The sequence below is a fragment of the Scyliorhinus torazame genome, chromosome 24, assembly GCF_047496885.1.
Source record: "Scyliorhinus torazame isolate Kashiwa2021f chromosome 24, sScyTor2.1, whole genome shotgun sequence".
NCBI classification, from domain to species: Eukaryota; Metazoa; Chordata; class Chondrichthyes; order Carcharhiniformes; family Scyliorhinidae; genus Scyliorhinus; species Scyliorhinus torazame.
The window spans coordinates 12215747-12228679 of record NC_092730.1 but is presented as its reverse complement, the minus strand read 5'-3'; the positions used below and the strand labels follow the sequence as shown (position 1 = coordinate 12228679).

The 12933-nt window shown below is 51.5% G+C and overlaps 1 protein-coding gene across 6 annotated transcripts in view; it reads right to left on the bottom strand.

Annotated features, from left to right (window-relative positions):
- The window catches only part of LOC140399885 (ADP-ribose glycohydrolase MACROD1-like), a 959160-nt gene that overhangs the window by 35271 nt on the left and 910956 nt on the right, over positions 1-12933 (bottom strand). For all 6 annotated transcript variants that reach the window (XM_072489356.1, XM_072489358.1, XM_072489355.1 and 3 more), the window contains one exon: positions 2961-3034. In XM_072489356.1, coding sequence (XP_072345457.1) covers positions 2961-3034 — 74 coding nt within the window. The remainder of the gene's footprint in view (positions 1-2960; positions 3035-12933) is intronic.

The window sequence follows — 12933 nt, the reverse complement described above, 5'->3', positions numbered from 1 at the left end:
CACTGAGTGTCTTTAAGACAGAGACGGATAGGTTCTTGATTAATAAGGGGATCGGGGGAGAAGGCAGGAGAATGGGGGTGAGAAAATATCAGCCATGATTGAATGGCGGAGCAGACTCGATGGGCCGAGTGGCCTAATTCTGCTTCTATGTCTTATGGTCTTATGATAGCCCACATCTTACTGCCAAAACATTTCGGAAACTGTTCTGCAACGTAAGTGAGGTGTAAACATTTTAAAGGATCATCAGGATATATACGATAGTGCCCTGTTCATGCACTCTACCAACTTAACCATCTGCTAAAAAGGTCCCGTACCGCTGATCTCACCCTCCCACAACGATAGTCACTTCATGACCTCGTACATAGTCAGGGGGGTTGTAAAGTCCGAGGAGAGGGCTGGAATGGGAGCAGAACGGGTCGCATCATCTCCACTCGTAGCACGGAGCTGAGAGGGAGATTCAGTCTTCAATGGCTAGAATCTACAGCAATAAACACAGAACATCCATCCATGAATAATATATAGAATAACAGTTAGCAGGGAGTGAGTAACAAGCCCGTAATTTAATCAAGGAGGATTTAGATGGTATCGTAAAGTGGGTGAGATTAGATTAGTAATCTTTTTATCCTGCATTATTCTGAATCAATGCTGGACAGCTCTACCTGGTCTGAAGCTGCTTTTTACTATTTAACTGCTTTTGGCCGTGCCCCTGTCCATCGTTTGCCAGCAGCCAAGAACTATTTTTCAAGGGGAGTGAGAGGAAGAATCTCTTTGGGTCACTGGAACAAAGCCAAGTCGAACCCAGCCAACGAGTGTCGTAACTTAAATTGCAAAGTCAATTTTATGCCTTTGAGCTCAGCGGTCAATGTGCTGAGAAATTACAATTCAAGCCTATCGAGGTACTATAGTAGCTATTTGAAATGTAGACAATCCATTCTACCTTCACCTCTGATTCAAACTGCATTATGGTTCCATAAGCCTTTTTTAGGACCTTTCCCAAGTGACTCCTCCTTATGCATAAGGCCGTTCTAACTGAGGAGGCAGTGCAGCCATGCCCGATCCTATTCTCAAACTAGTCAGGAGTGTGAGGGAATATTCCCCACTTGCCTGGACCGGTGCGGCTCCCAACAACACTCAAGAAGCTCGACCCACCATTAGAGGAAAGTAGCCCCGCTTGATCGGCGCCCCAGCCACAAACAGTGTTCAATTCTGGTCGCCACACTACCAGAAGGACGTGGAGGCTTTAGAGAGGGTGCAGAAGAGATTTACCAGGGCATTAGCTATGAGGAGCGGTTGAACAAACTCGGTTTGTTCTCACTGGAACGACGGAGGTTGAGGGGCGACCTGATAGAGGTCTACAAGATTATGAGGGGCAGAGACAGAGTGGATAGTCAGAGGCTTTTCCCCAGGGTAGAGGGGTCAATTACTAGGGGGCATAGGTTTAAGGTGCGAGGGGCAAGGTTTAGAGGAGATGTACGAGGCAAGTATTTTTACACAGAGGGTAGTGGGTGCCTGGAACTCGCTGCCGGAGGAGGTGGTGGAAGCAGGGACGATAGTGACGTTTAAGGGGCATCTTGACAAATACATGAATAGGATGGGAATAGAGGGCTATGGACCTAGGAAGTGTAGAAGATTGTAGTTTAGTCGGGCAGCATGGCTGGCACGGGCTTGGAGGGCCGAAGGGCCTGTTCCTGTGCTGTACTTTTCTTTGTTCTTCATTCACTCCCTCCACCCCCGACGCACAGCGGCAGCCGTGTGCACCGCCTACAAGACGCGCCGCAGCCACTCGCTCCTTCGACAGCACCTTCCAAACCCGCCCCCTCTACCGTCTAGAAGGACAAGGGCAGCAGCAGACGCACGGGGAACGACACCGCCTGCAAGCTCCCCCCCTCCGAGCCGCTCGCCATCCCGACTCGGAAATATATCGGCCGTTCCTTCGCTGTGGCTGGGGTCGAAACCCTGGGAGCTCCCTCCCTCCCTCCCTCCCTACACCACACGGGTACTGCGGTGGGTTCAAGAAGCCCCCTTCCCAAGAGCAATTAGGGTAGGGCAATAAAGTCTGGCCTCGCCAGTAGGGCCCACATTCCGTTAAAGAATTTTAAAAATTCACATATTAACAATGAGCAAGAACTCAGACTGGGTACATCTCTTCCGAGGATGAAGATGCAGAGACTACTTGCAGCTCTCCATCACCAACCTGACCACGGTCAACACTGAAACTTGTGATATTAATAAAGATTATAATAATAATTATTAAACTGGATCGCACAGGGCAAAGTCAAAGCAGGATTGCATGGTACCCCTAGGCTGACAATGTAGCTTTCCAATATAGATAGATAGAATTTACAGTGCAGCAGGAGGCCATCCAGCCCATTGAGTCCGCACCGGCCCTTGGAAAGAGCACTGTGGTAAACCACTGTTAGTGTATTATATGTATTATGGTTACTGTACTACATGTATTGTGGTAAACTACTACCAGATGGCTCCCCCTGTGGCTCCTCCCCTCGGGCTCAGTATAAAGGTGTCTGACCTCCGGCCCTGCCCCAGTTCGGGATCAGTGGCCAGGAGGCTTTCCATTTAGCTTATTAAATTGATGAGCCATCAATTAACACAAGACGAGTAGTGAACGAAACTGTAGCTTTAATAAGCTACCCGCTGCCCCTTATGTGACACTAGGGAACCGGTTCCTCAGTTTCCATGCTGTTTTCTCTCCTCACGATCGGAGATGTGGCTGGCCTCACGTGAGGCGGCCTGGAGAAACCAGGCCGCAGGCATCGGCAGGGACGCCAGCCGGTTCCGAGATTCCCTCACTCAGGGCAGCAGAATGCAAGTAGCTCCCCCTCCCCTGAAGACAGTGCTCGCGAGCCCAGTGCTTGAGTTCCAGAGGTGCCGTAGCCAGCTGGGTAGCCCGCGGGTAAATTCCAAACTGACGGCGATTGCATTCTATCTGTCCGGGGACTTACTGAGTTTCTGTGTTCCTTCAGATATTCTCTGACAGCCTTTAAGACAGTTTCTGCAGCCTGCCCGTTGGGATAACCTGTGTGTGGAATAAAGGCCGGTTAATGAAATGTTTGACAGAGGTTTTACAGATGCCAGCACGGTGCTGAATATTCGCGGCCCTCAGATTAGAACCAGGCCAGTCCGCACACCTCCTGAAAACCCCAAACGACACCTCGCACACGGACCCTCAGGAATCCCGCCCTCCTCCCGAATCCTCCATGTCCATCCCCTCACCACTGTCTCCACTAGGGCCTGGTTTAGCACAGGGCTAAAGAGCTGGCTTTGAAAGCAGACCACACAGCAGGCCAGCAGCACGGTTCAATTCCCGTACCGGCCTCCCCGAACAGGCGCCGGAATGTGGCGACTAGGGGCTTTTCGCAGTAACTTCATTTGAAGCCGACTTGTGATTTTCATTTCATTTCATTTCACTGCAGGTGCTGAGAAAAGCTCCTTGGGATTATTCTGCTCTCTTTCCCAACAACCGTTATGGCATTATGGCACGGCCAGCCCGAAGCATAGAATTTACAGTGCGGAAGGAGGCCAATCAGCCCATCGAGTCTGCACCGGCCCTCGGAACGATCACCATATTTAAGCTCACGCCTCCATCCTATCCCCGTAACCCAGTAACCCCACCGAACCATTTTTTGGGGGGCACTAAGGGACAATTTATCGTGGTCAGTCCACCAAACCTAATCTTTGGTCTGTGGGAGGAAACCAGAGCACCCGGAGGAAACCCAGGCAGACGCGGGGGGGAGAACGTGCAGACTCCGCACAGACAGTGAGCCGAGGCGGGAATCGAACCTGGGACCCTGGCGCTGTGAAGCAACAGTGCTACCGTGCCGACCCTAACTGGATGATGGAACATGCCGGAGGGGCTGGACCGTCCACCCATGTTCCTGTGTTCCTATCCATCTGCAGTGGATTGTGGTCCATCGCAGCTGCGACCTGGGTGGAAGACACACCTGGGATCTTGCTCTGTACAGTTGTTTGCCACATTTCCTACGTCACAACAGTGGCGACACTTTGGAACGTCGGGGCTGGTTTAGCACAGGGCTAAATCGCTGGCTTTGAAAGCAGACCGAGGCAGGCCAGCAGCACGGTTCAATTCCCGTACCAGCCTCCCCGAACAGGCACCGGAATGTGGCGACTAGGGGCTTTTCACAGTAACTTCATTTGAAGCCTACTTGTCACAATAAGCGATTTTCATTTCATTTCAAATGTTTTCCTGGCTGTTAAGTGCTGTCGGATCGTCCGAGGTCGGAAAAGGTGCTACATTAATGCAATTTTAATAATAATAATCTTAATTAGTGTCACAAGTAGGCTTACATTAACGCCGCCATGAAGTTACTGTGAAAATCCTCCTCGTTGCCACACTCCGGCGCCTGTTCGGGTACACGGAGGGAGAATTCGGAATGTCCAATTCACCTAACAAGCGCGTCTTTCGGGACTTGTGGGAAGAAACCGGAGCACCCGGAGGAAACCCACGCAGACACAGGGGGGAGAACGTGCAGACTCCGCACAGACAGTGGCCCAAGCCGGGAATCGAACCCGGGACCCTGGAGCTGTGAAGCCACAGCTACCCCGCCGCCCAAGAGGTGTGCAGTGGCGATGGTTTACAGATCTTCCAGAGCACCGTCCTTCCGAGACCCAAAAAGCAGTGAACCTCAGTCCACCCCCCCTTAAGAATATCTACCAGTGGCAAAGACCCTTCCTGCATCAGGTAACAACTGAGGCTATAAGAGTGGAGAGTGAATCAAAAAACATGGGGCGGGATTCTCTGATCCTGAGGCTAAGTGTTGACGCCGTCGTATTTCCCGACGGCGTCAACATGGCCCCTGGAGCAGCGATTATGACCCCTACAGGGGCCCAGCACTACACTGGGGCGACCCACGCCGCTCCAGCTGCCGATCTCCGGCGTCAGATGGGCGCCACGGGTCAGCGCACGCGCAGCGGGACCGGCGCCAATGCGCGCCTGCGCGGTGTCTCCCTTCCCCGTGCCAGCCCTGACGCAACATGGCGCAGAGCTACAGGGGCCGGCGCGGAACCAAAGAGGCCCCCAGCCCTCGAGGGCGGCCCGCCGATCGGTGGGCCCCTATCATGGTCCCTTCGTGTCCAAAACGTTAGGAGGGGCGACGGGGATGGGGTGGAAGTGTTGGCTTAAGTAGGGTGCTCTTTCCAAGGGCCGGTGCAGGCCCGATGGGCCGAATGGCCTCCTTCTGCACTGTAAATTCTACGATTCTACGGTCGCAGCCCTCAGTCTCCGATGTAGCTCACGCCTCACTAACTCCCCTTGCAGCAAATCACTCTCTATCAGGCCTCCGGCCTGAAGAAACTCAACGTCAGCCATTTTGGAAGAGTACCCCTGCATTCCGTCCGCCATTTTGAGAAAACTTTAGCAGGCCGCCCGGCGCTTGAGGGAAAAACAGGCGCTTGGCGGCCCAGTTTCCCCACCGACACCTCGAACAGAGATATCACAGAGAATATCCTCGCTGCGAGGCACGAGAGAGCGAAGTTTCTTCAATCGTAAATGAGACAGCGCCGACATGGTAATGAGTTTGGGGACTGCCTGCTTTGTTTCCTACCCATGACTGTCAATCTCTGCAGGTTAAACTGCTGGCCCTGCTTATTTCCATTTCAATTCATTTATCAGGCCCATTATACCTAACTACTTTTATCCTGCCTTATTCAAAATTATCAATGTACAGAAACACTGCAGAGTAGCGAGGCGCAAACACCATCCATATTCATGAAATCAGCCGAATATTGGAAATATGACAGGGAAATTTGCACTTAAAATGCTAACCGAAAATGTTATCTCGCCAGGGATTTCTGCGAATTGCTGATTTCAGCAGAGAACGGTTACCAAGGAGTGAATTACTTTTAAAGTAATAGAGGCCCAGGGAATGAGTTACGCGGAGGATAATACAGAGGCGGGAGTGAATTATCCAGGAATATTACGGAGCTTGGGGGCGAGTCACCCGTCGGATTGCCAAGTGGGCGTACCCCTGGAGCCCCAACACGCGGCCTCCTGAATTCAGGCCCGGGCCTGTGCAGTGCCGGAGGGTCCAAACTCATGCTGTGCCGCGCAGAAAGCGAACACAGACTTTGCACGGCCCAGCTGGAAGATTCATGCCAGACAGCAAAAGTTTACCCCGTTTCTAATATTTGAATTGCTCCTGAATAAAGTGCTTCGAAAATATGAATGCGGAATACAGGGTTAACGGTAGAGTTCTTGGCAATGTGGAGGAGCAGAGAGATCTTGGGGTCTATGTTCATACATCTTTGAAAGATGCCACTCAAGTGGATAGAGCTGTGAAGAAGGCCTATGGTGTGCTAGCTGTTATAGCCTGCCTACTTACCATTGGCTGGGGACTAATGACAATCCCACAATCCTGTGGGAGTATGAGCTTCCCCAATGAGGGTGGCGGAGAAACCATTAGTAAACTCCAAGTATAAATAAAGCTGGCCAGTTTGGAACCAGCAGGAAGGAGTGTGCAGCAAGGGAAGTTGCTGCTGCTGTTATATATATATATATGTTATTGTAAATAAATGTTATTACTTTGTATCCTTAACTCGTGCTGGATTCTTCGTGGCCCTCACAAAACTAGCGTTCATTAGCAGAGGGATTACATTTAAGAGCCGTGAGGTGATGATGCAGCTGTACAGCACCTTGGTAAGGCCACATTTGGAGTACTGGGTGCAGTTCTGGTCACCTCATTTTAGAAAGGATGTGGAAGCTTTGGAAAAGGTGCAAAGGAGGTTTACCAGGATGTTGCCTGGAATGGAGGGTAGGTCTTTACGAGGAAAGGTTGAGGGTGCTAGGCCTTTTCTCATTGGAACGGAGAAGGATGAGGGGCGACCTGATAGAGGTTTATAAGATGATCAGGGGAATAGATAGAGTAGACAGTCAGAGACATTTTCCCCGGGTGGAACAAACCATTACAAGGGGACATAAATTGAAGGTGAACGGTGGAAGATATAGGGGGGATGTCAGAGGTAGGTTCTTTACCCAGAGAGTAGTGGGGGCATGGAATGCACTGCCTGTGGAAGGAGTTGAGTCGGAAACATTAGGGACCTTCAAGCGGCTATTGGATAGGTACATGGATTACGGTAGAATGAGGGGCTGTAGATTAATTTGATCTTAATCTAGGACAAAAGTTCGGCACAACATTGTGGGCCGAAGGGCCTGTTCTGTGCTGTATTTTTCTATGTTCTATGTTCTATGAAAGAAAATCAAATTTGAAAGATAAAAAAACAAGCTTTTTGTCGCCCTCCGCCGTTTCTTCCGGGTTTCCTCTGCGCAATAACTCTTTCATTCCCGGAGCTTCCTGCGCTACGGTGATGCCGGTAATCCCGGCGGTGGTAGAGAGTTGGCCCAGATCAGTAGTGAGGGTCCTGGTAGACCTCGCCGGCGTTCGAATGGTGGTCATCCAGCAGATCTGTACGGGTTGAGCCCTGGTTGCTGGAGGAGCAGCAAAGACTTGGGAGTGAGGTTTTCAGAACGCGTGGGAGTCAGTTAGAGAGAATGGAGTGGCCAGGAGGGAGTGAGCGACACAGAATGCAACAGAGGAGTGACGGTGAATAAACCGCTGGGTCACGCAGGGAGCGACACAGATCTCAAAGCCAGTTATCCCCCCCCAAAAATAGGATGTGAATTGAGTGATGAACATATGTCACGTCAGTGCCCCTTTAAGAAATGATGCCATTAGAGCATAATGAACATGAGAACTAGGAGCAGGAGTAGGCCATCTGGGCCCCTCGAGCCTGCTCCGCCATTCAATGAGATCATGGCTGATCTTTTGTGGACTCAGCTCCACTTTCCGGCCCGAACACCATAACCCTTAATCCCTTTATTCTTCAAAAAACTATCTATCTTTATCTTAAAAACATTTAATGAAGGAGCCTCTACTGCTTCACTGGGCAAGGAATTCCATAGATTCACAACCCTTTGGGTGAAGAAGTTCCTCCTAAACTCAGTCCTAAATGTGTGGGCAGCACGGGAGCACAGTGGTTAGCACTGTGGCTTCACAGCGCCAGGGTCCCAGGTTCGATTCCCGGCTTGGGTCACGGTCTGTGCGGAGTCTGCACGTTCTCCCCGTGTCTGCGTGGGTTTCCTCCGGGTGCTCCGGTTTCCTCCCACAGTCCAAAGACGTGCGGGTTAGGTGGATTGGCCATGATGAATTGCCCTTAGTGACCAAAAAGGTTAGATGGGGTTATTGGGTTACGGGGATAGGGTGGAAGTGAGGGCTTAAGTGGGTCGGTGCAGACTCGATGGGCCGAATGGCCTCCTTCTGCACTGTATGTTCTAAATCTACTTCCCCTTATTTTGAGGCTATGCCCCCTAGTTCTGCAGTCACCCGCCAGTGGAAACAACCTGCCCGCATCTATCCTATCTATCCCCTTCATAATTTTATATGTTTCTATAAGATCCCCCTCATCCTTCTAAATTCCAACAAGTACAGTCCCAGTCTACTCAACCTCTCCTCGTAATCCAACCCCTTCAGCTCTGGGATTAACCTAGTGAATCTCCTCTGCACACCCTCCAGTGCCAGTGCGTCCTTTCTCTAGTAAGGAGACCAAAACTGAACACAATACTCCAGGTGTGGCCTCACTAACACCGTACACGGTTGCAGCAGAACCTCCCTAGTCTTAAACTCCATCCCTCCAGCAATGAAGGAGAAAACTCCATTTGCCTTCTTAATCACTTGCTGCACCTGTAAACCAACTTTTTGCGACTCATTGTGTGGTAGGAGCTGGGCTGTGGCTCTGTGAGTTTTACTTTCCCTTTGATGTTTGGAATGGTTTGTACTGCTCTATCTTCATTATAAAAGCTGTTTCCAGATTACTTGATAACAAAAAAGGGATAATTGCCTTCTGGAAGGAATGCAAACCAGCTGTTTTGGAAAGGAAACAAGTGCATCCATACCAGGTCTTGAGTGCTGTGTGCTGGGCCACATCTTTGAAAAGGGGCACCAGTTTTTACTTGGATCTTGTTCTTAAATTGGAACAGTTAAGGGGGAATTCATTAAGGGTTATACAAAGATTACTGTAGCTGTGTGGGGTATATATGTTTGTAGTTGGTAAAAATGCTTACTGTGTGGGTTTTTGTAAAAATGTTAATTAAATTCGTAGAATAAAGTTTGTTTTTTGATTGGCAGGTATTTGTTTGCTGCCCCTAACAGATAAAAGCTTGTCAAAATCACGCATCTCATTATTTTCCCGTGATGGAACGTGATCCCTGGCGGTTGGGGGAGGGGGGTGGGGGTGGCAAATTAAACCCTCGTTCAGCTTATTCCGGGAAACGGAGCTCATGCCTGGGCATCTGTGTCTCTCATAGAATCTTTATTCATGTCACAAGCAGGCTTACATTAACGCTGCAACGAGGTTACTGTGAAAAGCCCCTCGTCGCCACACTCCGGCGCCTGTTCGGGTACACGGAGGGAGAATTCAGAATGGCCAAATTACCCAACACGCACGTCTTTTGGGGCTTGTGGGAGGAAACCGGAACGCCCGGAGGATACCCACGCAGACACGGGGGGGCGGTGGGGGGGGGGGGAGAACATGTGGTCTCCGCACAGAGAGTGACCCGAGCTGGGAACTGAACCCGGGACCCTGGCGCTGTGAAGCAATAGTGCTAACCCACTGTGCTACTGTGGGGAGAGTGTTGCCAAGGGCATGGGGCGAGAGGTGGAGAGGAGGTATTCCATCACCATGCTCGGACCATCGTGAGCTTGGGGTGCGCTCGAGAGGAATCTGGGGGTTTTCCTGCAATGATCACAACAACGATTACACTTCAAAAAGTACTCCCTTGCCGAAGACCTCTGTTGACCAACACCTGAAAGGCAGGTCCTTGTGCTCATCGTAACTAAAATCAATAAACAATTGTAGGTCAGGTGAACTCCACGATATACTTTGCTCGCCTAAGAGTTAACAAGCAGCAGGGGTTGAATGCCCGCTGTTTCAACCCGATCTGGCATTCTGTGGGTACCCAGGCGTGGGCTTGTGCACGGTAAGCCTTGGCTGCGGCCTCTTCCGGCCCGTAAGTAAGAGCGAACGGCGTCGGAAGGCTGGCCTTGCCGAGATCATTACCGGCAAGGGAGTACTTTTTGAAGTGTAATCGTTGTTTGTGACCATTGCAGGAAAACCCCCAGATGGTCTCTCGAGCGCACCCCAAGCTCATGATGGTCCGAGCATGGTGATGGAATACCGCCCCTCCATCTATAGCCCCATGCCCTTGGCAACACTCTACCCACGGTAGCACAGTGGTTAGCACTATTGCTTCACAGCACCAGGGTCCTGTGGTGATATGTATCACTGTAAATAACAAGGGGTTAATGTAAATACACTGAGACTAAATAAACACTAGAGGGAGCGCCAGAGACATCATGACCCACAGACATTCAACCAATAGGTCAGTAAGATAGGACACGACCAATGGGCAGTCAAGACACACCCAGAGGTGACACTACCACAAGGGGGTGCCCCATATAAAAGGACAGGGCAACATGCTCTTTCTCTTTCCATAGGCGACACTCAGAGAGACAGGGGCAGATCAGGGAAGCATCACACCCACCGCATGGCTTAGAGCAGACTGGTTAGTTAGACTGAGTTACTGCAGCAAGATCAGCAGGAGAGTCGAACTCAAGTAGGAGAATTGTTAACTGTTCAATAAATGTGTTAAAGCTATCTCCAAGTCTGAACCTTCCTTTGTCAGAGTGCACATCAAGGAAGCAGCTTATGGTACATGAAGAAGCAGAACACAATAGGTGCCGGGTTCGATTCCCGGCTCGGGTCACTGTCTGTGTGCGGAGTCTGCACGTTCTCCCCGTGTCTTGCGTGGGTTTCCTCCGGGTGCTCCGGTTTCTTCCCACAAGCCCCAAAAGACGTCGGTGTTAGGTAATTTGGCCATTCTGAATTCTCCCTCCGTGTACCCGAACAGGCGCCGGAGTGTGGTGACGAGGGGCTTTTCACAGTAACCTCACTGCAACGTTAGTGTAAGCCTACTTGCGACATGAATAAAGATTCTATGAGAGACACAGATGCCCAGGCATGAGCTCCGTTTCCCGGAATAAGCTGAACGAGGGTTTAATTTGCCACCCCCCCCCCCCCCCCCCCCCCAACCACCAGGGATCACGTTCCATCACGGGAAAATAATGAGAGGCGTGATTTTGACAAGCTTTTATTTGTTAGGGGCAGCAAACAAATACCTGCCAATCATGATGAATCTGTGCCAACACTGCTTTTCCACTTCTCAAGTAGCTAATGAAGCACTTAACAAATATAAATCTCCCAAATGTTGCCAGGCCAGCTGCGCAATGCTCAGCCATGTTAGAAGCGGCTCCCAAAAAAAAACAAGTTTGAAAAGCACATTCTCATGACTGATCGCTGCAAGCTGCAATTTGTGCCATTAGGCTGGGCGTCATTGGAAAAAAACGTAAAAGAGCAAAAGCGAAATGCTGATTCAATAATCTTTACTCGTGTCACTGGCCTCCTTCTGCACTATAAGGGTGGGGGAGGGGGGGGGGCGGCAGGCAGGCAGGGGGAGAGGAGGTGGATGAAGGAAGCGAACAAAGGAAGGCAGAGGGGAGATTGAGGGCAGGGAAACTGGACCCCAACAGAAAGGGTTTTTTTCGCACTTACCTCGACATCTCTGGTGATCTGAGAACCACGTCACTCTTTAGAGTCATAGAATTTACCGTGCATAAAGAGGCCAATCGGCCCATCGAGTCTGCGCCGGCCCTCGGGAAGAACACCCTACTTAAGCCCACGCCTCCACCCTATCTCCGTAACCCAGTGACCCCAGCCGACCTTTGGACACTAAGGGCAATTTAGCGCGGCCAATCCATCTAACCCTGCACATCTTTGGCCTTGTGGGAGGAAACCGGAGCACCCGGAGGAAACCCACGCACACACGGGGGGGGGGAGACTCCGCACAGACAGTCACCCGAGGCCGTAATTGAACCCGGGACCCTGGAGACGCAAGGCAGCAGTGCTAACCACTGTGCCGCCGTGCCGCCCTTTGCAACAAGCCTTGGATGCTAAGCTCACAAACGATGGGGTCACAGGAATACCACGCCATTAACTGGAAAGGGGATGGATGAAGGCTCCAGCGGCGGTGGATGGGTAGAGGTCCAACTGGGGCTCGGGCACCTTGTCGGTGTTAGGCTTGGGGGGTGGAGGGGGGAGGTGGTTGAATCGGGGAACAGACTCTCTGCGGCTGCTAGCCCTTTTCCCACTGGGTTTCTGAGCTCCTGCATGGTCTGGCGAAGACAGGTAGGCCGGCGGTGTGCTGGGCTACTACAATATGGCGTTGGGACCTTCAAACCCGTCAGCTGAGGACGGGCGGTCAAACCAGCCGCTGGCCGGCCAGGAGAGTCGGAGGGGAGCTCGCCTGCACATATCTCATGGGGCTCGAAGCGCAGAGTGTGGTGCAGGATCCCGCTATTCTGGTCGGCGGGAGAGGCCACTCCGGAGCAGCCCGCCGCCCCACTTTGGGAGAATTCTGCCCTCAAAGATTGGGTGCTGGAAACCGAGGTTTGGAGACCCGTTAGGCTGCTGGTAGTGAGCGTCTGTGTCAGAGTTGTGGGGGGGGGGGGGGGGAATATTCGATCGAGAGGGGCATTCGATAAAATGGAGGGTCAGCCCACTCGAGGGGTGGTGTCGGGCGGTGCGCTCCACTCAAGGGCGGGGTAAAAACCCGGAACACTCGCTCCCCCAAGAACGTTCTGAGCGGTCCGCTGTGAATTCCAGAACTTGGAATGATGGACTGATGTTGGGTGAGGGGATTGAGGGTTACTGTACCAAGGCGGGTCAATGGAGTCAAGATGCAAATCAGGGATAGAATGACTTCCTCCTGCTCGTGAGTAAAGAAACAACAGCACGGTTTACAGGCGGGCAGCACGGTAGCACACGTGGCTGGCACTGTGGCTTCACAGC